The following is a 24556-nucleotide window of genomic DNA, read 5'->3' as shown; positions in this document are numbered from 1 at the left end:
CTCTATTCCAGTGTCTCAAATGACTGTGGGTTGCGTGTGTTTGTGTGTTTTTTGTGTATGAGTCTTGTGGGAGTGATACGTGATACCACAAGCATGGGAACATGTCGTGGGAACAGGTAATGAAAACACGTTAACCAGATGACAAGTCTTGATCTTTACAAGCTTTTGCTAAAATGTCAGCAAATAGCAACCATGCATTTTAATGATATTCATCTTTTTTTAAACATATGATTCGTGATCCATCCATTTTTTATTGCTTACCATCCGACCATTTTTTTATTGCTTATTCTGCTGTGAGCTGGAGCCAAGTGATTTTTTGTTGTTGTTGTTGTAGAAATTGTCCCAGCTCTTTGTTGTTACGAATACAAGGCAAAAGTCGTGAACCGAATACAGAGGGCGAGGTGTAATTTTCGAACGGAAGTGCTGTGCTGGAGGCTCCGGCAAGAGATAGTGTGTATGTAAACGTACTGACTGTTGACCCCGATGGAAAACAAACGATTTAAATGTTATTCCATGACAAATGCTTTCATCTTTGTCATCAAAACAAATGGATCTGTATGCACAGTAAATATGGCCGTTCTAATGAGTTTTTAAAGCCCTACGCTAAAATATTGTAGTTTAGTATTAGAAAATAGATCGTGGTGCTGTTTTGTGGGTTAGGCTAGAACAGATGAATGGTTTTTCCATTCATTTAAATCGGGAATGATGGTCTGAGTTACAAGATTTTCCTACATATAAAAGCGATGGCGTGTCATACTTCCATTTCTTTCATAACCTTTAAAGGCTTGAGTCAAACATTTGTTGATCATGTGCCACTGGCACATCATTCATCTGGACCCATGTTGGAAAATGTAAACATTGAATGCTATGGGTGAAGTTGGGCTGCTGGCAGGTAACCGGGTCAATAATCTACAGTTCATAATACAGTGTGTCCTCATTTAACATCTTGAGTGAGAGGGAAAAGGGAGTGTGGGGTTAAACCGCTTTATTTCTTTATCCTTTCTTTATTCCTTTTTCTGTTATTTCTTTATCCATTATTGGCACTTGCTGGCAGACTCTTAAGTACTCGTGGAGATTTATACAATACTATGTTCACCTCACAGCTTTCTGATGTCGTGACTCCAAAATAGGTCAATCGTGATTTGAAAGCAGTGCTGTTGTTTGTCACTGCCATTAATTAGCCAGTGTCTCAGTTTCAATAGTAAACAGCGCTCTCGTGTGGTCATTTTGAGAAACAACCAGGCACAAAAACTCAACTGGCATTCGTGTGAGTTGCTTCTAAATTCAATACAAGTTACGATTAATATAGTATAGTATTGTGGGGGTAATTTGCCACAATATCTGAATTGAATCACGTGATGAGCAGATAAGCGACAGCTCACTTGGCTACAGATTAATGTGAAGGGCTTCATAGAGTTGCCCAAATTATTTCTAAGTATGTGGTAATTTATTACGGGAGATAACTAACACGTTATTTCTTCAATCTCAGCTATGGCGTCCACAGGCACCATGTTGTTATTATTATTAAGATGATGATGATGATGATGATTATTATTATTATTATTACTACCAAGACGATGGTTTTTTAATAATCTTATCTCAAGCAAACTGAAAGACGTGATAAAACTAACATCATTTCAATAACTCACAGCATAAATGCAGTTTCAGTTCCTTGTACACCAGGGAGAGCCAAAGACTAAAATCTCAAACTCTTTTCATCCTTGTTACATAGTGAACAGACATAGTGGTTCCATTATAACATTACGAAATTGGTGCAGTGAGGATAAAACGTGCATAGGCACAAAGGTGGAACGCAAGCAGCATGAAATAAACTTAACACGACTCACATGTATAGAACAGGCAAATCACCTCTTATCTATTTGGCATTGTAAAATGTAAGCGTGCATACCTATGAATGCCTAAGAAGCCACCACAACAACAAAATAAGCTTTTCTTAAGTACTTATGTATAACCAACAAGGCCACGGTGAATGCAATTGCTTATTTTCATAATGATAGTTGGGATAACGAGCAGCGACATGTTTTGAATTTCACAAATGGCATTGTTTGACTGATGTTATCCACCCCTTTAAAGTTGTTTCCTCTCGTAAGGCTTCTCACGCCACTCAACAATGCTTGTGGAAATGTGCGTGCAAGTGTGCACGTGTAGCGTGCAAACGGAGTTTAAAAGTGACAGGAAGAACACACACAGTCACGCACACTCCTTTATGTAGGTGCGTGAGGTGCGTGTGTGCACTGCGTGTTTGCGTGTGTGCGTGAGAGAGAGAGAGATAACATGCAAATACCCCGCAACTTGAGACATGTTTGAAGATAACACATGGAAGTCATTCAAGGATGCGGGGGTGTAGCCATCATTTTAGAAAGGGGTGGGCCGTGGGCAAACCGACTTTTATTAGAGAGAAAAAAAAATCCTCATTCTTATTAGTCTCATTCATAATATCTTACCATTAATTAATTTCATCTACTAGATCTGCATTTAGTCCATCAATAAAACACATCAACCTTAATACTTGACCCTACTAGCAGGCATGTGTCCTGGGCCCCCAATAATTCATTTTGTGACGTCACCTCACTAATAGTAATTACCAAAAATACACAGTTAGGTCAAACAAACCTGATTTGTGTTTCTAGGGATGGCGAAGATGCTTACTGGTAATTTGTCTTGGAAAGGTTGAAAATAAATAACATCTCATAAAAAAAAAAAAAGAATAATTGCAACATGTTCAACCATAGAAATATGCAGCACTTTTTGGCCACTTACTGAGCTTCACTCATTGTTAATGTCAAAGAACGAATCACACATTGAAAGATACATTTAATAATTAACATTCATCTTTAATTTGAAACGTAACACGCAGGCAATCATTACAACGCATTTGATATTATTTGTATAATGATTCCTTCATAATCACAAACTATTGTTTTGTGTTTTGATAGGAATAGAAAATCAACAGTTTCAAGTTGCATTACATAAAGCTTGTCACAAAGAAAGAAATGTCAATGGAGCGTGGGGAAAAGTGCGCGAGGTAAAGCGTAGAGGGTCGCCACGCCCACTTGTTTGGGGGTGGGGGAGTAAAGGCATGCTCAAAGTAAACTTTGCTCCACTTTGCACAAGTCAGTTGTATAAGCTGCAAGCAAAGCCCTCATGATTTGCAAATCATTTGCCAACTGATGATTAATGTATGGCAATTAAAAGCACACCTACATAATTAAACTAGAGAAATAGAAAATAGAAAAAGAATAAATTAGCCTGTTTAAATGTTTCCTGTACTGGATTCATTGTTTACTGCCTGCAAGCTGCAGGCTTAAAAAAAAGTGCAATTTTATTTGCCATGCAATTGTAAATGAGTCAACAAGAAGATGCCAAGAAACATTTGTGCTAAAATAATAATCATAAATAGATATAGTATAATCGAAGGCATGACAGCAAATGATTAACTGGTGTAATCTTACACCCCCCCTGTCATGCTTTGATTACATCATGCTCCAAAGATGCCTGATAAAGCAGCTCTCGGGACAGCATATTCACACACGCACGCATGCACACACCTCAACTGGAAAAAAAAAGTTGTACTCCGTTTTGTACTCTTTTTTTTTCTTGGTCACTGTTGCTTGAAGAGAGAGGAGGCGATGAGCGTCAGGGTGTGGTTTTCCGTACTGGGGCTGCTGGCCGGGCTCTGTTGCTCCTTTGTGGGGCTCGCAGAAGGGGGGAAAGTGCTGGTTATTCCCGTGGATGGGAGTCACTGGCTGAGCATGAAGATTTTGGTCAAGGAGATGACGCAAAGAGGACACGATCTGGTGGTTTTGGTGCCGGAAACCAGTTTGCTGATGAATGGCTCAGAGGGCTACACAACTCAGGTCTACAAAGTGTCCTACAACAAAACTCAGCTGGATGCTTCCTTCAAGCAGCTACAGGACAATGTCATTGACCAGGAGCCGTCGTTCAGCAATTTATTGTTCAACGTGCAGCTTTTGGTGAACTTCACGTCATTCCAAGAAAAAGGCTGCCGAAGTCTTCTCAGCCAGCAGCCTTTGCTGACTCAGCTGAGGGATCAAGCCTTCGATGCGGTGTTGACGGACCCTTTCCTTCCGTGCGGCTCCATCCTGTCTCGTATCCTCGGCATTCCGGCCGTTTACTTTTCACGTGGACTTCCCTGCGAAATAGATATGAAGGCTAACCAATGCCCTGTTCCTTTGTCTTACGTTCCTAAATTCTACTCCGGGAACACGGATGTCATGACGTTCCCGCAGAGGGTAAAAAACAACATCATGGCTCTCGTGGAGTCCTATTTGTGTAGTGTTATGTATGCAAAATTTGACAAGCTGGTCAGCGAGTATGTGGAGGAAGGCATGACCTATAAGACTCTGTTGGGCCACGGTGCTATTTGGCTGCTGAGATTTGACTTTGTTATAGAATGGCCCAGACCTGTGATGCCAAACATGGTTCTTATTGGTGGTATCAACTGTGAAAAGAAACACCCCCTTCCCGCAGTGAGTATTCCGGCTCCGAAAAACAACAATGTGCCACATCTGGATTCACTCAAGGCATATTCTGCATGCTAGAGCACATACTTCCTCTTTACAAAATCAGGGTTAGACCTTCAGCGGTGGCCGGCCTGAATATAGCATTCATTCAGCATTCAGTCGGATTTTGGCCAGAAGAATCAGAATAACTGGTTCTTTAACAAATCACATTTGAAACATGCCCTCACAAAGCCAGTGCTGGATTCTGATCACATCATCTTTTTTTTTTTTTTTCATCCTATGGTCGGTTGGTCCAAGCAAAACCCGTTAGAGCCAAATGGGGACTCATTAAAACATCTGTAGCAATCTGCACACAATATGAAATGTTCATTTCCAGTCACGAAATATCAAATACATGCACCTCCGCAAAATTTAATTTGTGGAACAGTGTTTTGACCCGTGCCCAGGCCCAAGCATAACAATCACGACTGTTTGAGTAGTTAATCAAATCAGAGCTCACCATGTGAAAACCTACAGTGGGGATTATTAGGGATTAAGGAATTACTTCTATAATCTTGTTTGGGTGTTTATCAGATAAAAATGCTGTAAAAAAAACAAACAATTCCTGCTGTTTTGCAACGTGTGAAACTGGCCCTGTGAAAACTACGCATCTGTGAACTGGATGCGGCATAGTTTGGATTGCTTCATATTGAAGAGGAAATACGGCAGGATGTTTGCAAAACACACTTGTTGCACGTCTAACGTGCTAACAATAATGCCTTGTTTGGTTCTGGCAGGATTTGGAGGAGTTTGTGGAAGGCTCCGGGCAGCATGGCTTTATCGTCTTTACCCTGGGCTCCATGGTTTCCAATATGCCGGAGGAGAAAGCGCAACAATTCCTTGATGCCTTTCGGCAGATTCCACAGAGGGTAACGGCAACGCTCACACAAGAAATCACATTTTTATACCACGTATTGTATATGAATGAACCAGAATGTGTGTGTGTGTTTCAGGTCTTTTGGAGATACACTGGAGCTGAACTAAAGAATGTGCCTACAAATGTCAAATTGATGAAATGGCTACCTCAGAATGATCTTTTAGGTAGGTTTGGTTTCATGGTCAAAAACCTGCAGACTATTAAAAGAGCCTATTTTTATTTTTTTTTATGATAATCATGATTGATTTCCTTTGCTGTTTATAGCCCACCCCAAGGCAAAAGCATTCATCACCCATGGAGGCTCCCATAGTATCTACGAAGCCATCTGCAACGCCGTTCCCATGCTCATGTTTCCACTTTTTGGGGACCAGGGAGACAACGTTTTACGCATGGAGGTGCGCGGCGTCGCCGAGTCGCTCAGAATGTACGACGTGACGACAGATAAAGTGCTGGTAGCACTGGATCGTATTATCAACAACAGAAGGTGAGGCAACTGTAGTGGGACGATAAGATGGAGTAACCCCATTGCTATTGTGTGTGACAAAAATTAGCATTACTCGCTGACTTTCAATTGATACAAAATTGCCTCTGTGCAGTTATAAAGAGAAGATGCTGAAATTGTCTGCGATACACCTGGATCGCCCCGTTCCGCCTTTGGACCTGGCAGTTTTCTGGACCGAGTTTGTCATGACACATAAAGGAGCCTCACATCTACGTGTCGCGGCGCACGATTTGAACTGGTTCCAATACCACAGTCTGGACGTTATCGGCTTCTTGCTCTTTGTGGTTGTAGCTGCACTGTGTGTGACTCTCAAATGCTGCTTGTTCTGCACCCGCAAGTGTTGCACAAAAGGCACGGTGAAGAGGAAATCCGAGTAAAAACTCTTGAGATAATTGTAAAGTCTGTGAATATTATTCTTTTACTCAATTGTTACTATTGTCAGCTGTAGAGGATTCTGATCATAAGAAGCAGTCATGGAGTCGATTTGTAAACTGTCCCCAAGTTTGAAATAAAAACGAGCCAGTTAATTGAGTCACACTTTTGTTTGTGCCAATGAAGAACTCCAACTTTTATACTTATAGCAAATAAAAAAGCAGCAATATTAAATTTAAATCAAAGGCTGTCTATAGATTATTAAAAAAAAATATTTATCTGACATGGATTTGTCTAGAGCACGGTGAAGCATTGGTTAACATGTCCACCTCACAGTTCAAGGTTCGATTCCGGCTCCGGCCTTCTTGTGTGGAGTTTGTGTGTTCTCCCCGTGCCTGCGTGGGTTTCCTTGTCTATATGTGCCCTGCGATTGGCTGGTGACCGGTTCAAGGTGTCCACCGCCCACTGCCTGAAGTGCTTGGGCTCCAGCACGCCCGTATTACCCTAATTGACCACTAAACATGTAAGAAAATTCCAAATTAGAGTTTATATTAAATTATTACATGCTATTAAAAAATAAAAGCATTTGAGTGTACAGTATGTTGTTCAAACCATTTGGATAAAAATATATTATAAAATGAAATACAGTAACATGTAAAATGTGGTGATTTCAATATTTGAAACAATTTGTGGACCATAAGTTACTCTTAATTGTGCAGTAGTGATGAGGGGGGAAAAAAGGTGTCACCTCATCCTCTAGCAACACCTCCGATTAATTTCCTGTCCAGAGGGGGAGGCTTGATGACTAAGGGGGGTCGAAATGAGTTTAGACAGTCAGTGTTCCACCTGCACGTCAATCGCGATGTATGCTTACCACGCCGTATTTGTTCTCCAGCTCTTCTTCTGCTTTACAGGTAAGATTCAATTAGTTTCTGTACCTGGTCATAAAGTTCATTTTTAGGAAGTACAAATATAAGAAAAATAATTGAATCTCTTTTTCACATCAGAGGCAACAGGCAGCAGCATCGTGGGCGGAAAGGTGTCCGAGCCTCATTCGAAAGCTTACATGGCATCGCTGCAGGTCAACGGATTTCACCGTTGTGGTGGGGTACTCATCCGTAAAGACTTTGTTCTGACTGCGGCCCATTGCAAGTGAGTTTGCATTCTGGTACCAGTTCATCTAAAATATCTCCAACTCGGCATTTCTGTGCTCACGGTGCCATCATTCCATTTACTTAATGATTGGGTTTGATTTTGGTGTCCCTCAACACATTTACTCATGTTTTTTTGTCTTGTGGGTGGAAGCTGGGCTATGCAGTAATCATACTGAAATGAGAACACAAAAAGAAAACGCATTGAATTTTTCATGTTGTGTTCTTTAGCATTTGTTTGCTGTTTTGTTTGACAGATCTGAGAAAATGACCGTCATACTCGGAGCACACAACATAAGCCAGCGTGAGAAAAGCCAACAACGGATCGAGGTGGCCAAATTCCATCCTCATCCAAAATACACTAATCAGCACAGCAATGACATTATGCTGCTTAAGGTGAGGTCAAAACAAAACAAAACAAAACAAAACAAAACAAAACAAAACAAAACAAAACAAGAAACGAAAGTAATATTCCTTTTGTTTAAACTGAAAATGTATTTAAATCGCATTTGAAGCATTTAAATGCAAAGAAATTGGGATGAATGAGCGAAAAAAATAGCTCGCATCTGACAAAGTTCTGAGATTGTGCCAAACAATGATTACCATTCTATGTCCTCTTACAGTTGCAACGTAATGCCCAACTGAACACGTACGTCAAAGTATTAGAACTGCCCAAGAATAAGGAGAATTTGCCGGCCAAAACGAAATGTACTGTTGCTGGCTGGGGCCAAACTGCAAGCGGAAGTAAGACGGGACCCATGTCAGATGTACTGAAGGAGACCACCGAGAAGATAGAATCCAACTCTACGTGCAAACATATTTGGAAGGACTACTTTCAGAAAATCTGCACCAAGCATGGTCAGAATGGCAGCTTTTGTTGGGTAATGCCGACGTCTCTCCTAAACGACCGCACAGGCGCATGCATCGCATAACACCTCCATGATAATCTTTCTAATCTCTTTCCAAGGGGGATTCTGGAGGACCCCTAATCTGCAAGAGAAGGCTCAAAGGAATAGTAGCCTGCTTTTACGGCAACAATTGCAGTAATCCCGAGTATCCGCATGTCTTTACCAAAGTACGCTTCTTCCTTCCTTGGATTGAGAAAGTGATGCAGGGGAAAACTACAGCATGAGCCCGCTGCGTGTTCAGTCAAATATTGTTACTTGTTATATGGTTACTAGATGGCATGTCGACATCGCTCTTAGTTCTTAGAAAAGATGCCCAGCAGGTCAAAGATCATCCATAACTTGTTTATTTGTATAATCTATAGTCGTCAATCCTCCAAAAAGATAACAGGGCATGTCTTGATTGTGCTTTACTTATATTTGTCATCTGTTATTCTTACTTTTCAATCTGGCATGATTTTAAATCATTGAAATAAATATGCATTTTAAAGACAATTCTGCATTCCTTTTAAATGAATCGACTTTGAGTTTGTCAGTATAGTTTGATCACACTTTTTCAAAAAGATACTTTTAATGATTTTAGCATGAGGCAGCTATTTCTACCACAAAACAGGGCACATTTGATTGATTTACACAAGATTTTAATTAAAAATAATTGGTTACAGTAAAAGTATGTAAAGTTCGTGTAGTTACAGGAACGTGAGAATGTGGTGAGAGGGATTGAGAGAGTGTTGCGCGGAAAGTCGGTGGTTGTGAAAATCAGACTGCAGACTATGTGGTCAGTCGGAGTGCAAACTCTTGAAGTTGAAGCGCTTTCGGTCCGTGAAGCCCGTCATCTGCGGACACGCATGCTTTTATTTTTCAAGATTTGATGAGTACATTTTTAAAAAGGTAAATATATTTGGATGATAGAGGTTTACAAAATGACTTTAAAAAATACAAACAGAAATTAAGACTTAAAATAACAACCCACCTGACTTGGATCTTTTCTCAATCACCTATTGAAAAAAAAAAACACACACAATGTGTAACGGTTGCTGATTGAATTTGCACCCTCTTGAGGAGAAGGAATGCCCTTCCAAAAGTTCAAATCAAAATTCAAATCTGGAGTTCAATCGGGATTCATTAGCAGAATGAAAATGTGGTGATTTCAATATTTGAAACAATTTGTGGACCATAAATTAAGTCTTAGTTGTGCAGTAGTGATGAGGGGGGAAAAAATGTGTCACCTCACCCTCTAGCAACACCTCCGATTAATTTCCTGTCCGGAGGGGGAGGCTTGATGACTAAGGGGGGTCGAAATGAGTTTAGTCAGTCAGTGTTCCACCTGCACGTCAGTCGCGATGTATGCTTACCACGCCGTATTTGTTCTCCAGCTCTTCTTCTGCTTTACAGGTAAGATTCATTTAGTTTCTGTACCTGGTCATAAAGTTCATTTTTAGGAAGTACAAATATAAGAAAAATAATTGAATCTCTTTTTCACATCAGAGGCAACAGGCAGCAGCATCGTGGGCGGAAAGGTGTCCGAGCCTCATTCGAAAGCTTACATGGCATCGCTGCAGGTCGACGGATCTCACCATTGTGGTGGGATACTCGTCAGTAAAGACTTTGTTCTGACTGCGGCCCATTGCAAGTGAGTTTGCATTCTAAAATGTCTCCAACTCGGCATTTTTGTGCTCACGGTGCCATCATTCCATTTACTTAATGATTGGGTTTGATTTTGGTGTCCCTCAACACATTTACTCGTGTTTTTTTGTCTTGTGGGCGGAAGCTGGGCTATGCAGTAATCATACTGAAATGAGAACACAAAAAGAAAACGCATTGAATTTTTCATGTTGTGTTCTTTAGCCTTTGTTTGCTGTTTTGTTTGACAGATATGAGAAAATGACCGTCATACTCGGAGCACACAATATAAGCCAGCGTGAGAAAAGCCAACAACGGATCGAGGTGGCCAAATTCCATCCTCATCCACGATACAACGATAAAAACTTCAGCAATGACATTATGCTGCTTAAGGTGAGGTCAAAACAAAACAAGAAACGGAAGTAATATTCCTTTTGTTTAAACTGAAAATGTATTTAAAACCTATTAAAGGATTTAAATGCAAAGAAGCTGGGCTGAATGAGCTAAGAAAAAGAATCTGACAAAGTTCTGAGATTGTGCCACACACTGATAACCATTCCATCTCCTCTTACAGTTGCAACATAATGCCCAACTGAACAAGTACGTCAAAGTATTAGAACTGCCCAAGAAGAAGAAGAAGAATTTGCCGGCCAATACGATATGTACTATTGCTGGCTGGGGCCAAACTGTAAGCGGAAGTAGAATGGGACTCATGTCAGATGTACTGAAGGAGACCACCGAGAAGACACAATTCAACTTTGAGTGCAAACATATTTGGAAGGACTACTTTCAGACGGAAGTCATGATCTGCACCAAGCATGATCAGAAGGGCGGCTGTTGTTGGGTAATGCCGACATCTCTCCTTAACGACGGCACAGGCGCATGCATCGCATAACACCTCCATGATAATCTTTCGAATCCCTTTCCTAGGGGGATTCTGGAGGACCCCTAATCTGCAAGAAAAAGCTTGAAGGAATAGTAGCCTACGCTGACCCACAGAACTGCAGTAATCCCAGGTATCCCCATGTCTTTACCAAAGTACACTCCTTCCTTCCTTGGATTGAGAAAGTGATGCAGGGGAAAACTACAGCATGAGCCCGCTGCGTGTTCAGTCAAATATTGTTACTTGTTATATGGTTACTAGATGGCATGTCGACATCGCTCTTAGTTCTTAGAAAAGATGCACAGCGGGTCAAAGATCATCCATAACTTGTTTATTTGTATAATCTATAGTCGTCAATCCTCCAAAAAGATAACAGGGCATGTCTTGATTGTGCTTTACTTATATTTGTCATCTGTTATTCTTACTTTTCAATCTGGCATGATTTTAAATCATTGAAATAAATGTGCATTTTAAAGACAATTCTGCATTCCTTTTAAATGAATCGACTTTGAGTTTGTCATTATAGTTTGATCACACTTTTTCAAAAAGATACTTTTAATGATTTTAGCATGAGGCAGCTATTTCTACCACAAAACAGGGCACATTTGATTGATTTACACAAGATTTTAATTAAAAATAATTGGTTACAGTAAAAGTATGTAAAGTTCGTGTAGTTACAGGAAAGTGAGAATGTGGTGAGAGGGATTGAGAGAGTGTTGCGCGGAAAGTCGGTGGTTGTGAAAATCAGACTGCAGACTATGTGGTCAGTCGTAGTGCAAACTCTTGAAGTTGAAGCGCTTTCGGTCCGTGAAGCCCGTCATCTGCGGACACGCATGCTTTTATTTTTCAAGATTTGATGAGTACATTTTTAAAAAGCTAAATATATTTGGATGATAGAGGTTTACAAAATGACTTTTAAAAAATACAAACAGAAATTAAGACTTAAAATAACAACCCACCTGACTTGGATCTTTTCTCAATCACCTATTGAAAAAAAAAAAACCACAATGTGTAACGGTTGCTGATTGAATTTGCACCCTCTTGAGGAGAAGGAATGCCCTTCCAAAAGTTCAAATCAAAATTCAAATCCGGAGTTCAATCGGGATTCATTAGCATAATGAAAATGTGGTGATTTCAATATTTGAAACAGTTTGTGGACCATAAGTTAAGTCTTAGTTGTGCAGTCGTGATGAGGGGGAAAAAAATGTGTTACCTCACCCTCTAGCAACACCTCAGATTAATTTCCTGTCTAGAGGGGGAGGCTTGATGACTAAGGTGGGTCGAAATGAGTTTAGTCAGTCAGTGTTCCACCTGCACGTCAATCGCGATGTATGCTTACCACGCCGTATTTGTTCTCCAGCTCTTCTTCTGCTTTACAGGTAAGATTCAATTAGTTTCTGTACCTGGTCATAAAGTTCATTTTTAGGAAGTACAAATATAAGAACAAAAATTGAATCTCTTTTTCACATCAGAGGCAACAGGCAGCAGCATCGTGGGCGGAAAGGTGTCCGAGCCTCATTCGAAAGCTTACATGGCATCGCTGCAGGTCGACGGATCTCACAGTTGTGGTGGGGTACTCATCCGTAAAGACTTTGTTCTGACTGCGGCCCATTGCAAGTGAGTTTGCATTCTGGTACCAGTTCATCTAAAATGTCTCCAACTCGGCATTTTTGTGCTCACGTCGCCATCATTCCATTTACTTAATGATTGGGTTTGATTTTGGTGTCCCTCAACTCATTTACTCGTGTTTTTTTGTCTTGTGGGTGGAAGCTGGGCTATGCAGTAATCATACTGAAATGAGAACACAAAAAGAAAACGCTTTGAATTTTTCATGTTGTGTTCTTTAGCATTTGTTTGCTGTTTTGTCTGACAGAGTTGAGAAACTGACCGTCATACTCGGAGCACACAATATAAGCCAGCGTGAGAAAAGCCAACAACGGATCGAGGTGGCCAAATTCCATCCTCATCCAAAATACACTAATCAGTACAGCAATGACATTATGCTGCTTAAGGTGAGGTCAAAACAAAACAAAACAAAACAAAACAAGAAACGAAACTAATATTCCTTTTGTTTAAACTGAAAATGTATTTAAAACCTATTAAAGGATTTAAATGCAAAGAAGCTGGGCTGAATGAGCTAAGAAAAAGAATCTGACAAAGTTCTGAGATTGTGCCACACACTGATAACCATTTCATCTCCTCTTACAGTTGCAACATAATGCCCAACTGAACAAGTACGTCAAAGTATTAGAACTGCCCAAGAAGAAGAAGAATTTGCCGGCCAATACGATATGTACTATTGCTGGCTGGGGCCAAACTGTAAGCGGATGTAAAATGGGACTCGTATCAAATGTACTGAAGGAGGCCACCGAGAAGACACAATTCAACTTTGAGTGCAAACATATTTGGAAGGACTACTTTCAGACGGAAGTCATGATCTGCACCAAGCATGATCAGAAGGGCGGCTTTTGTTGGGTAATGCCGACATCTCTCCTTAACGACCACACAGGCGCATGCATCGCATAACACCTCCATGATAATCTTTCGTATCCCTTTCCTAGGGGGATTCTGGAGGACCCCTAATCTGCAAGAAAAAGCTTGAAGGAATAGTAGCCTACGCTGACCCTTACAACTGCAGTAATCCCAGGTATCCGCATGTCTTTACCAAAGTACACTCCTTCCTTCCTTGGATTGAGAAAGTGATGCAGGGGAAAACTACAGCATGAGCCCGCTGCAATATTTGACATGTTGAGTCAAATATTGTTACTTGTTATATGGTTACTAGATGGCATGTCGACATCGCTCTTAGTTCTTAGAAAAGATGCCCAGCAGGTCAAAGATCATCCATAACTTGTTTATTTGCATAATCTATAGTCGTCAATCCTCCAAAAAGATAACAGGGCATGTCTTGATTGTGCTTTACTTATATTTGTCATCTGTTATTCTTACTTTTCAATCTGGCATGATTTTAAATCATTGAAATAAATATGCATTTTAAAGATAATTCTGCATCCCTTTTAAATGAATCGACCTCAACATAATTGTATATAGGTAGTATGGGCTTTGAGTTTGTCATGCTAGTTTGAGCACACTTTTTCAGAAAGATACATTTTTAATGATTTTAGCATGAGGCAGCTATTACTAAAACAAAACAGGGCACATTTGATTGGTTTACACAGGATTTTATTTAAAAGATGATTGGTTACAGTGAAAGTATGTAAAGTACAAGTGGTTACTGGAAAGTGAAAATGTGGTGAGAGGGATTGTAAGAGTGTTGCGCGGAAAGTCGGTGGTTGTGAAAATCAGACTGCAGACTATGTGGTCAGTCGTAGTGCAAACTCTTGAAGTTGAAGCGCTTTCGGTCCGTGAAGCCCGTCATCTGCAGACACGCATGCTTTTATTTTTCAAGACTTTATGAGTAGATTTTTAAAAAGCTATTTAAAAATATATTTGGATGATAGAGGTTTACAAAAAGACTTTTAAAAAAGACAAACAGAAATAAAGACTTAAAAAAAAAACCCCACCTGACTTGGATCTCTTGTGAAGTATCTTTTCTCAATCACCTGTTGAAAGAAAACCACAATGTGTAACGGTTGCCTTGTACACATTTGCACATACGGGGAATTTGCACACTCTTGTGGAGAAGGGATGCCCTTACAAAAGTTCAAATAAAAATTCAAATCTGGAGTTCAATCAGGATTTTCTGGACATAATTTGCTTTCCATTATTTCAGTACATCAATTTTTAAAAACTTGTCCTCATTAGAGTTGCAGGCTAGCTCGAACGCATGGAAATTAGGTGATTATTTAAGGCATAATCAAAATCAATGGAAATGTTATGATTTAAATCAAAATACTTTATATTAGGAATACCGCTCTAGTTTTGATGACTAATGCAAACGGAAATTGAATAATAGATGGGTCCATGTCAACAACTGCTGCATATGTCTCAGTCCATCTCACCTTGTCAAAGAATCTGCTAAGCTTCACCGCATTGGACGTGCCTGCAGCCAAGTATCTCAAATTGGTGCAGTCCTGGAGAAATGAATAACACAGATGGGGATCCTGCACAACCACTAGGGGTCACTATAGCTGTTGAGTCATCAGTATGTAGTCTCAATAGCAAGCTATTGCAGCTCTAAAAGCAATTTTAGTAATTAAAAACGTAGACTTACAAGATTAATCTCTTCCGCGTTGAAGTCTTCAGACAAGAAGGCCGTCCTTGTGAGAACTTCACCGCGTTTGCTCTCGGGAATCTGGTCAAACTTGGTGCCGATGAGCAGCAACGGCACCGCGTTCTCCGCAAACTGCTCACGGTCATAGTCACTGCAAGAAAAAAAAAGACACCATCACGAAGGTTGATACTGTGTAAACTAGCATTTCTCAACTTTAATTGGTTTGTTTGTTAGGAATCACTGATGGAAAAACAAATCATACCCATTCGAGACAATGACCCCCGTTGGAGATGAATCTTTGTTTAAAGCTTCCAGTGACCAGCGATAAAGATTCTGAGAGGATTTCCTATTCGTCAGATCGTGCACCAAAATAATTCCTGAAATGGTAAAAAGAGGTGAAACTAACAAGGACAAGTCACCGTTTGTGTGTTCTACAATTATTGCAGAGGCATGGACACAACTCTACCGTTGACTGAATTGTAAAAGACCGCTCTGGTGCTTTTGATACTACTGGCACTGCCGACCGAGCCCCCAACATCCCATAGTTCAATGTAGTATGTCTTCTCCTCCGGAGTTCCCTCTTTATAGTCCTGGACCTGTATTGTAAAATTCAGATTGTATTTTATTGAATGGTTTAAAAGGTAAAGGAACATTTAAGATGGTTACAAAAGCAGGTTGCTTACCCGTACATCTACGGAGCATCCAACAGTCCATGACGGATTTCCTAAAACCTGGTTCTGGCACAAAAGATGTACTAAGGAGGATTTTCCTACACCTATGAACAGAAACAGCAGAATATACAACACTGGGTAATCGAATGGAATACAATAACTCCTTTTTGATAAATAATGACAAAAATATTGAGCCAAGTTGTAGTTTGTATCACTATTCATGGTAATAATACATTCATCTTAACCACAACATGATCATAATAAAATATGTGTCTGCACTTTCGAGGTTTGGAATGCTACGGCAGCACAGTGTACTTTGGAGCAAGGCATTATGAGATGTATAAATATATTGCCTTGAAGACTACGCTTTTTTAAGAGTACGTACTTACCGGAATCGCCTAAAACTAACACCTTTACTCTATCAAGAGAAGCCATGATGTGTCACAGCTGACAGGACCGTCCCGGAAGAAAACATTGCATGTCCCGCCCACTTTTAATATACTTCAATTCCATTGGTCATTGTTTAACCACATCGCAACAGTATGTCTTACTATTGGTTAAAAATGCTCGCATCGGCCAATTGGAATTTGAGAACATCGTTTTAGTTTGCGTTCTCTTTCCGGAGTATCTGCTCAATTAAAGCCAGGCAGCATGCTAGCAAACTTCGCCGGTGATCAATCTAAAACTAAATTTTTCTAGTGCTTTAGTCGGAAGATGTGTTTTCTCTAAAGTGAGAAAGGTGGCATAGGACAATTGTTTTTGTCCCTTCAGAGCATATCGGAGAAGCAGGTATGTGTGTTGAGAAAACTCAATCAGCAGTGTTTTCCACTTTGCTGCTATCTTTTAACGTCATTTAATATTTCACATCGTCTGGATATAAACTACCAAAAAGACGTGCTGTGTTACTTGGTTATGCAACAAATGGAAAAACAAAAGAAGAAAAAAAAACTCGAATTCTTGCATTAGTTTGAAGTTAATACGATCAGAATAATGGCTTCTCATAGTGGACAATACATTTTATGTGCTGTAAATACTATGGGTGGATAATTATAACTAGGATACTAGGATGTGTGATGAATATATGTTGTATGGGGTTAGGAAGGCCTGTCTTTATTAAAACACTCAATATAGCATATACATTTAGAATAGAAAGATTGTCTCTGTTCCTAATCATTTGGACCACCTTCCCCCCACCACAGCGCAAGATGATAGAACCAGAACTCTTGACAGAGGTACCCGCTGCATTGAAACGTCTCGCCAAGATGGTGGTGAGGGGTTTCTATGGGGTGGAGCACGCCTTGGCCCTGGATGTGCTCATTCGCAACCCGTGTGTCCGTGAAGAGGACATGCTGGAGCTTCTGAAGTTTGACCGAAAGCAACTGCGCTCCGTACTCAACACGCTGAAAGCTGACAAGTTTGTCAAGTGTCGTATGAGAGTGGAGACGGCCCCGGATGGCAAAACGACTCGACACAACTACTATTTCATCAATTACAGGTGATTTGTTCATCACGTCTCCCTTTTTGTATGAATAACCAAGGCTGGCTCGGTACTCATCACCTGGGACTGATACCTTCCCAGCAACCATCCACAACTTCCAAAATTGTGTCAATTATAGAAAACCATTCGACCTTCAATTGGAGTGGAGTTCTGATTCTACAGCATCAACAAAATGAGTTTGACTTTCCTGTATGTTAACATTGCTGCAATCTGACATGACAGGGTTCTCGTGAACGTGGTCAAGTACAAACTGGATCACATGAGACGGCGTATAGAGACTGATGAACGCGACTCCACCAACCGTGCCTCATTCCGATGTCCCTGCTGCTTCTCCACTTTCACTGATCTAGAAGCCAATCAGCTGTTTGACCCCATGACAGGTACACTTATTGTGACTTTTTCCAACGAGGTAACTTTTTTCCCTTTATTTACCATATGGAAAAATATATATAACTAATGTTAAGTTGGGGCAGAGTGAATAATGATTCACAGTGTTGTGCATTCCTGCTCACTAATATGAATGAAAGGAGACATTACTGACTGCAGAATATGGCTGCACGATTCTTTTGTCACCAGTTCATGCAGGAAACGTCATCAAAAATGTGGCAAATTTGAGGTGCATTTCATTCAACTTGGTCATATTCCCAATTCCCAAAATACTGCAATTTAAATCTATTCAAAATATCCAAGTAGATTTCTTTGTTTGACTCGTACTATTATTGTATCACATTTGTGGTTTAGGTCTACAAGGGGGGCATTCATCAAAAGCGACCGCACGGTTGTAATGCATTGCGGTCGGAATGTCTTTTGCGGGCGTGTTTTACACAACAACAACAACACACAATGAAGACACAGGTTCCCATTATTGACAGTGAAGCAGATGGCCTCTTCCAGGAAGCAGAGAATGTGTACACAAGGTCCCACACCTCTCAGCTGCCTGCACAGTGCATCCCGCCTTTGAGGAGAGGAGATGCACACTTTGCACTTTTTTGAAAGGGGTGCCAGCTTCTGTAGCATTTTAGTCAAGCCCTTAAAATGTGTTTTAAGTGAGTCTCGCGTCCAGGTGCATAAAATGAAAATTGTTTGCATTATTCCTTGCAATTTTCTTTTTTTATTTTCTCCAAGACTTTAAAAAGCAGTTTCGACACGAGTGCAGTGATTTTGAGCTCGGCGCAGTGCAGTGCAATTTCACCTGTGCTTTTATAGCGATGCCTTACAGTGTAACCTGCCAAGGAATTGAAGACAGTGACGCGGCAAAACGGCCGAGAGCATCCAGTTCATCTTGGCATACACTCAATTATGTACATCAAGATGCACTCGTTTGTGCTCGTTTGATTTCCATCAACAGATTGCATTTTTCAACAGATTAGAAATTAAATTACATTCGATAACGGTTAGCTGTGAAAAATGATTACACTAAAACAGTGTTTTTAGTTTAGGGCCTTGTGTTTTGTTGTCAACTATTTATCTGGATGGTCCTCTTTCACACAGGTACATTCCATTGCACATTCTGTCAGACGGAAGTGGAAGAGGATGAGTCTGTATGCCCTGATGCCAGGACACTGGTTGCCCGATTTAATGAACAGATTGAGCCCATCTATGTACTGTTGCGCGAGACCGAGGATGTGAATTTGGCTCATGAGCTGCTGGAACCTGAGCCCACAGAGATCCCTGCCCTCAAGCAGAGGTCAGTTTCTGCTCGTTCCGTACATATTGACTTCCATCATCGAAGTAAGCTGAAAGCCAATAATGTGGATCTTTTTTCTAGCCGGGAACGCAATGCGTTGGCTGCTGCGAACGCTGCGAGTGGCCCCCACCGGGAAGCCTGGTCCAACAAGGGCTCGACCTACGCTGACCTTTACACCCAAAATGTTGTTATCAATATGGAGGATCGGGATGACCCACAGAAGCAAGCCAGTGAGGGCACAGGATTGAAGGAGAGGCCCGTCTGGTTGACTCAGAGCACGGTGGAGGGTGCTTACAGCGAGACGGACATGCTGAAGAATCGTAAGTCTTCTTTTTCCCCTCCTCATCATAATTTTTTTTTTTTTTTTTGAGGCATTCTCAAAACATTTAAATTCATATAATGGCTTATTCTTTTTTTTTTATTATCAGTAGGCCAAGGTCTTGTCAAAAGCATTGCCATCTTGTAGTGTAAACAGGTCGTCTTGCGGTAGAATATAAAAGTAGTGCTCTGCTGCCATCTTGTGGCATTTCTCAACCTTTTGCTGGGTGGCATCAGTCACTCCTGGATTTTCACTCTTTCCGTCCAGGCCCAGTCCCTCACACTGTATCGACGTATACGTTGTTCTATTACTCATCTGTAACGATTGAATGTAGAGTAGACCGAATCTGCACTAGACATTTGCACATTCACTTAAAAATTGTACTTTCTTTCTGTTGCCATGGTAGCCTAGTTTCTGGTCAAAGCGGGTTATCTCTTTCTGTCAGTGCCCTTCACTGAGCTATGCTACCTATTGACGTTCACCAGCCAAGGACATGTAGCAATCAAGCCTGGCCAGATTTCTTTTGAATCATAATTGCTTCATTTGAAATGTTCATAGCTTGTTTGATTTTTCTGAATGACCAAGCGTTGCTCATTAATTTATCCACGCTTGTAGAAATGCAGAAGAGTTTCTTTTCAGATTTTGGTTGAGCAATCTTGAACTATTAATTTACGCGAGTGTTTTAGTTTCAGTTTACCATAATTCCAGCATATGGTTTCATATTACAGGGGGAGACATTGCGACCGGGATCCAGGATGGCGCAAGTCACCCAGGAGCCGGCCAGCCAGATGAGAACGAAGAGGTGATGCGAGCCCTGCTCATCCATGAGAAGCGAGCCGTGGCGGGACCCGGTGGAGGCGGAGCAAAAGCTGCCGCCAGAGGGCTCGCGTCCGCCTCGGCAAACGCCAGCGACTCGGAGAGCGACACGAGTGAATCCGATGAGGAGGCGCCCACTGCTCCTCCCCCTCACGTAGCCGCCGCCGCTGCCGCCGCCGCCGCTCCTCGGCGTGTCGCAGAGGAGGAAGAGGAGGATGACGACGACTTTGAGGAGGTGGGAGATGAGCCCACAGTGATGGTGGCAGGCCGGCCGTTCTCTTATGGAGAGGTGAGCCAGAGGCCAGAGCTGGTAGAGCAGATGTCTGCACAGGAGAAAGAAGCCTACATTGAAATGGGCCAAAAACTCTTTCAAGACATGTACTTTTGAAAACTCATCCCATTTTTTCTTTTTAATAACATTTACCGCTGCCCCTTTATACTCCGGGCCCGGACTCACCGACCAACACGCAGCTTCCCAAGTAATTGCATTCGATGTTCTTTGAATGAACAAAGTGTACACACGCGCGTCGTCAGTGTTGCCTCAGAGGTCACTCTGAATAGTGTTCATTCCTGAGTATGTTCTACAGCTTGCAAACTCGCTATCTACATTTTGTGCCAATGTTTTTTTTTTTTTTTTTTTTTTATCAGCTGTGAGTTTCAGCAGCTGTTGTCTTTTTTTCTCAAGACAGAAATCGGTCTCAAGTATGCTACATAGTGCGTCTATGAAGAATCAACCCATATTGAAAGGTTCAAACAGTTGCTCAATATAAAGAGCATTGTATCATGACATTTCAGTCTGAAATACATTTTCCTCTCTTGCAACCAATCTGTATTGTTTTTCTTTTGAAATATTATTTTGAATTCTACAGGGCTCACATTGAGTCAACCAAGCAAGTCTTTACTTCTCAACATGCTTTCATTTTTGACTGGTTTAATCTTGCCAGTCCCAGCATGTGGCGCTTGGATGTTAGGCCACTCCCTGCACATGTGAAGGATGTTTTCTGAAATATCCTCACTATTATGAAACAGCCCATGAGCAATGATGGTTATGTGTTGCCTTCAGTGGCATCAGACAACCGGAATAGGAGCCGCCATCCATTGAGCATAGATTTTTTTTCCAGCTCTTACGGAATTTTCCCCTCAGTTTTCTCTTCAGTAAGTAAAATGAACGTTCAATCGGATTCAGTCCAGGTGATTGACTCGGCTATTGCATCACTTTCCACTTCTTTGCCTTATCCAGGTTCAAATGTCAAGCTCTGTAGAGGAACTTGCTGAGGTCGGGTACCTCTAGAGGGAAAGCCCTCGTAGCCCATATATCTCTTTTAAGTCAGAGGATGGACACCTGTAGGGCAGAGCCTCAAAGGTCAGGAAGAAAACGGCATTCGGCCTCATTAAAGCAACCCCCACCCTTCAGGACAGTGCAATTAAAAACCTAATCCCATGCTGTGTCATTGATCTGGCGAGGCAAGCACGGCAGAGGAAGATATGTTAGCGCTTATAAAGTAGCTGAACGGAATTCAACCTGGAAACCGTAAAGTGGGTGTAAAACCTAAAAAGACCACGTTAAGGTGCTAATGGATTTATTTTGTCTTAATTATGATTAAAAAAAAAAATCTGTGTGGATTCGCGTTGACATCCTTAGGACAAGGCGTGTTTGTTTTCCAAGGGAATTGGTTGAAAGTTGACACTTCGCAGGGTTAACCTGAGAAGATTATGTAAGGATTGATTGATTGATTGATTGATTGGGGTGTCGCTGTCACTCTTCATCCAATAAAGCCTGAAGATGAAGCGCTTAATGATCGACCAGGTTCCTCTGTACGCCGCTCGGCTTGCTAGTTGCTTTCCTGACCCTCTTAGCAATCTGAGAGCTCTTTAAAGATTTAATCCGTCCACCTGCGTTCATCATTCTCTCTCTTCTATTCAAACCATGTCTTCTCTCATGATGCAATTCAAGACTCCACTGTATAAAGTGTGGAATATTTGGGTGCAGTGAAAATGAAAGTGAAGATAACAAAAAATTGTCATTTTTTCAAAACTAATTTTCCTCTCGGCCAGATATTAGATGACGCTCTGAGATACCATACTGATGTATTTCCCCCAAATCCGACGCCTAATTATTCGAAGTAGGCACTTGACCATAAATGAACTCTGATTGCTGAATTTGAAGTTTCAATTTGATTTTGCTCCTCATTAGTCACGGTTACAATTTCTTGGATTTCCTGACGAGTATTATTGGCATTGGTGTTCAATTATCACAGATGAGCTATCTGTTGTTATTTGGCATCCTTTCATCAAAAAGAGCTGGAAAATAACAAAGCTGTGATTAAAACATTTGAAATACACACTATGTGAATACATCTCTAAGTTTTATTAGTCCCAGTTGTCAATAACCTCAGATGACATGACAGCCCTCCTAAGCCATCACGTGATGTGTTTGCCACGGTGCCACTGCTGTTCTTCCAGCACTGTCACTCTGGAGACTTGATTTGAGTGGACTATGGACAGAAAGACCAATGACATGACCTTCTCAGACCTCTGATCATTTCTCACCCCATGGGGAACATTGAAGAGTGTTCACCTATTTTCATGGCTGATTAGTTTCTGGCTGCTCCACTGCTCCCCACACTAGAAATAATGATTCACTTTTACTGAATGGTATTAAGTTTAGTTCAGTTTTTTTTCTCCCAGTTCTTTGTTGTGGTGTAAGATTATTTCCAGCCTAATACTGAATCCAAACAAAGTTATTATACAAATGAGTTAGCAAAAAGGAAAGAAGTCAAAATGTGTACAGTGAAGAGTCTTTAAATGTAATATTTTTTGCGATGGTGCATAAATATATGATATAGTACATCACTCACAAACAGCAACAAACTGCAGAGCAGATGCCAGGCCGATTTTGGGTATTTTCCAAATTTTCAGAGAATTATTATTCTACTCATATATTTCATATATCATACATTACCCACTTTTCTACTTGTCCCTCGTAGGGAACACAAAATTCATCTTTATATTGCGTTTCTGAGAAAATACTTTGGGTTTGTTAAAAAAAAAAAAAAAAACGAGAATTTGTTTTAGTAGACGTTCTGAGAATTCATCTTTATCAGCATTTCTGAAAGAATTCCTTTGGTTTGTTAAAAAAATCAAATAAAATAGTTGTCGTAGACGTTCAGCGAAATACTTGCACATGAAGGAAAAAAATCCTACCTCCGCCAGTGTCAGAAGACCACTAACGTAAGTAATTAATCAGCCAATTGTCTTTGGTTTCAGTGAAGAAAGTAGAACAGTAATCTTTCAGTTTAGTGTCAGAAGCAAAACCACTTACACACACAAACATCCAACTACTACTCAGATTTGCAGTCCACCAAAAACTCAACATAAACTCTTGATGTTTTTTTTTTTTTGGTCTTGTAAACAGGTAAGTGGCCATGAAATGCAGAAAATATTCTTTCATACAATGTACAATTTTCTCTCTCTTGATGTTGTTCATTTCATTGTCTGCTTCCATGCTGGCTTCACACCACCTCCTCCGCCCACCACCAGGCCCTGTAGGACAAGTCCCATGAGTTTGCGTATTGACGTCACCAACTTATCATGCCAACACGTGTTTCTATGGCACCCAGCAAAAGTCCCCTGGCATAATTAAACTTTCAGCACACCCCACCCCCAGGAAAGGGTCCATGTGTGAGTCATTCATTTCCATTATTTGCTCACTTTAAATCCTCTAAGTGCATCGCGCAGTGCCACTCGACTTTTCTTGGCTCAGCGTTGGGTGCATTGCAGAATGAGCACATGTCACGTGGGCAGGGAAGCCATTCAGTTGGAACAGATGCAAGTGCAGAGGTCAGCATCTGCTTTTGTGTTCTTGGTGAGTGTAATGTGACATTCTGTGATGTGGCATCTGGAAATTATAAACAACTTAGGCTGCCTTTTAGTGATACAGTATTTGTTTGCGGTTAGTTTAAAATAATACACCAAACAATACATAGCCAATGTTTTTCAATCACTATATATTTAAAATGATTTTTTTTTTCTTTTCCTGACCTGAATACAGCACTTGGAAATGCCCCAAAAGTCATTTTATTATTCCTCCCATTTTATTCTCATCCCTGAGACGATTGGGTGTCATCATTTTATACAGTGACTGTCATCCTTTCACATGTGCTCTCAGCAACGATTCAACACCCAGAAACCAATTTTCTTGTTCCATGCAATCCAAGAGACAAATAGGCCTCAGACATTTGACTTGACAGCCTAATATTCAACGCGTCCATGAGACCCCAAGTGCAATTATGTATGACGCCAAACACTTCACCTGCAATAGATTTCCTCCAAAAACAAAACTGAAATGCTTTTATCAACTATTATCGTCTCTTGTATGTGCTGATTACCTTGGGCACTGAAATCTGCCACGACCTAAAAAAAAAAATCCCCAAAAGTTGTATTTAAATTAAATACTATCGTTTGAGCTATAATATACTGTGAGTCGACTATCGTCATATATAATTTATAATGAGCTATCACTAAGCACTTTTGA

At 40.8% G+C, this 24556-nt stretch overlaps 5 protein-coding genes across 11 annotated transcripts; 4 read left to right on the top strand and 1 right to left on the bottom strand.

Moving 5' to 3' along the window:
* The first annotated feature begins 3515 nt into the window (after positions 1–3515).
* On the top strand, positions 3516–6527 carry LOC119115131 (UDP-glucuronosyltransferase-like). The gene is made up of 5 exons (XM_037239371.1): positions 3516–4511; positions 5282–5413; positions 5498–5585; positions 5686–5905; positions 6018–6527. The coding sequence occupies exons 1-5, from the start codon at positions 3651–3653 to the stop codon at positions 6298–6300; spliced, it is 1584 nt and encodes a 527-aa protein (XP_037095266.1). The 5' UTR covers positions 3516–3650; the 3' UTR covers positions 6301–6527.
* Positions 6528–7017: 490 nt separating this feature from the next.
* On the top strand, positions 7018–11173 carry LOC119115132 (granzyme B-like). Of its 7 annotated transcripts, none has more exons than XM_037239372.1 (6): positions 7024–7209; positions 7303–7447; positions 7704–7776; positions 10299–10367; positions 10549–10818; positions 10905–11173. In XM_037239372.1, exons 1-6 carry the CDS (start codon positions 7116–7118, stop codon positions 11067–11069), a joined length of 816 nt encoding a protein of 271 aa, XP_037095267.1. In that variant the 5' UTR covers positions 7024–7115; the 3' UTR covers positions 11070–11173. The 7 variants fall into 7 exon arrangements, with proteins under 7 accessions (XP_037095268.1, XP_037095267.1, XP_037095270.1 ...); XM_037239376.1 differs by lacking the exon at positions 10299–10367 and adding an exon at positions 8070–8262 and having other exon boundaries at positions 7031–7209; positions 7704–7842; positions 10745–10818; XM_037239373.1 differs by lacking the exon at positions 7704–7776 and having other exon boundaries at positions 7018–7209; positions 10226–10367.
* A 939-nt stretch (positions 11174–12112) lies between these two features.
* LOC119115133 (granzyme B-like) lies at positions 12113–13915 on the top strand. The gene is made up of 5 exons (XM_037239380.1): positions 12113–12236; positions 12330–12474; positions 12731–12869; positions 13066–13332; positions 13419–13915. Exons 1-5 carry the CDS (start codon positions 12143–12145, stop codon positions 13581–13583), a joined length of 810 nt encoding a protein of 269 aa, XP_037095275.1. The 5' UTR covers positions 12113–12142; the 3' UTR covers positions 13584–13915.
* A 108-nt stretch (positions 13916–14023) lies between these two features.
* On the bottom strand, positions 14024–16180 carry rabl3 (RAB, member of RAS oncogene family-like 3). Its single transcript, XM_037239382.1, has 8 exons — positions 16092–16180; positions 15715–15806; positions 15498–15627; positions 15294–15408; positions 15032–15182; positions 14820–14891; positions 14382–14420; positions 14024–14236 (listed from the first exon to the last, which is right to left on the bottom strand). Exons 1-8 carry the CDS (start codon positions 16135–16137, stop codon positions 14180–14182), a joined length of 702 nt encoding a protein of 233 aa, XP_037095277.1. The 5' UTR covers positions 16138–16180; the 3' UTR covers positions 14024–14179.
* Positions 16181–16312: 132 nt separating this feature from the next.
* Positions 16313–21582, top strand: gtf2e1 (general transcription factor IIE, polypeptide 1, alpha). Its single transcript, XM_037239772.1, has 6 exons — positions 16313–16491; positions 16902–17197; positions 17423–17580; positions 18692–18887; positions 18969–19207; positions 19935–21582. Exons 2-6 carry the CDS (start codon positions 16908–16910, stop codon positions 20408–20410), a joined length of 1359 nt encoding a protein of 452 aa, XP_037095667.1. The 5' UTR covers positions 16313–16491; positions 16902–16907; the 3' UTR covers positions 20411–21582.
* Positions 21583–24556: the final 2974 nt, after the last annotated feature.

The sequence above is a fragment of the Syngnathus acus genome, chromosome 21 (genome assembly GCF_901709675.1).
Source record: "Syngnathus acus chromosome 21, fSynAcu1.2, whole genome shotgun sequence".
In the NCBI taxonomy this organism is placed as follows: domain Eukaryota; kingdom Metazoa; phylum Chordata; class Actinopteri; order Syngnathiformes; family Syngnathidae; genus Syngnathus; species Syngnathus acus.
The sequence above is the reverse complement of the archived record's forward strand: the minus strand, read 5'-3'. Positions and strand labels throughout refer to the sequence as shown.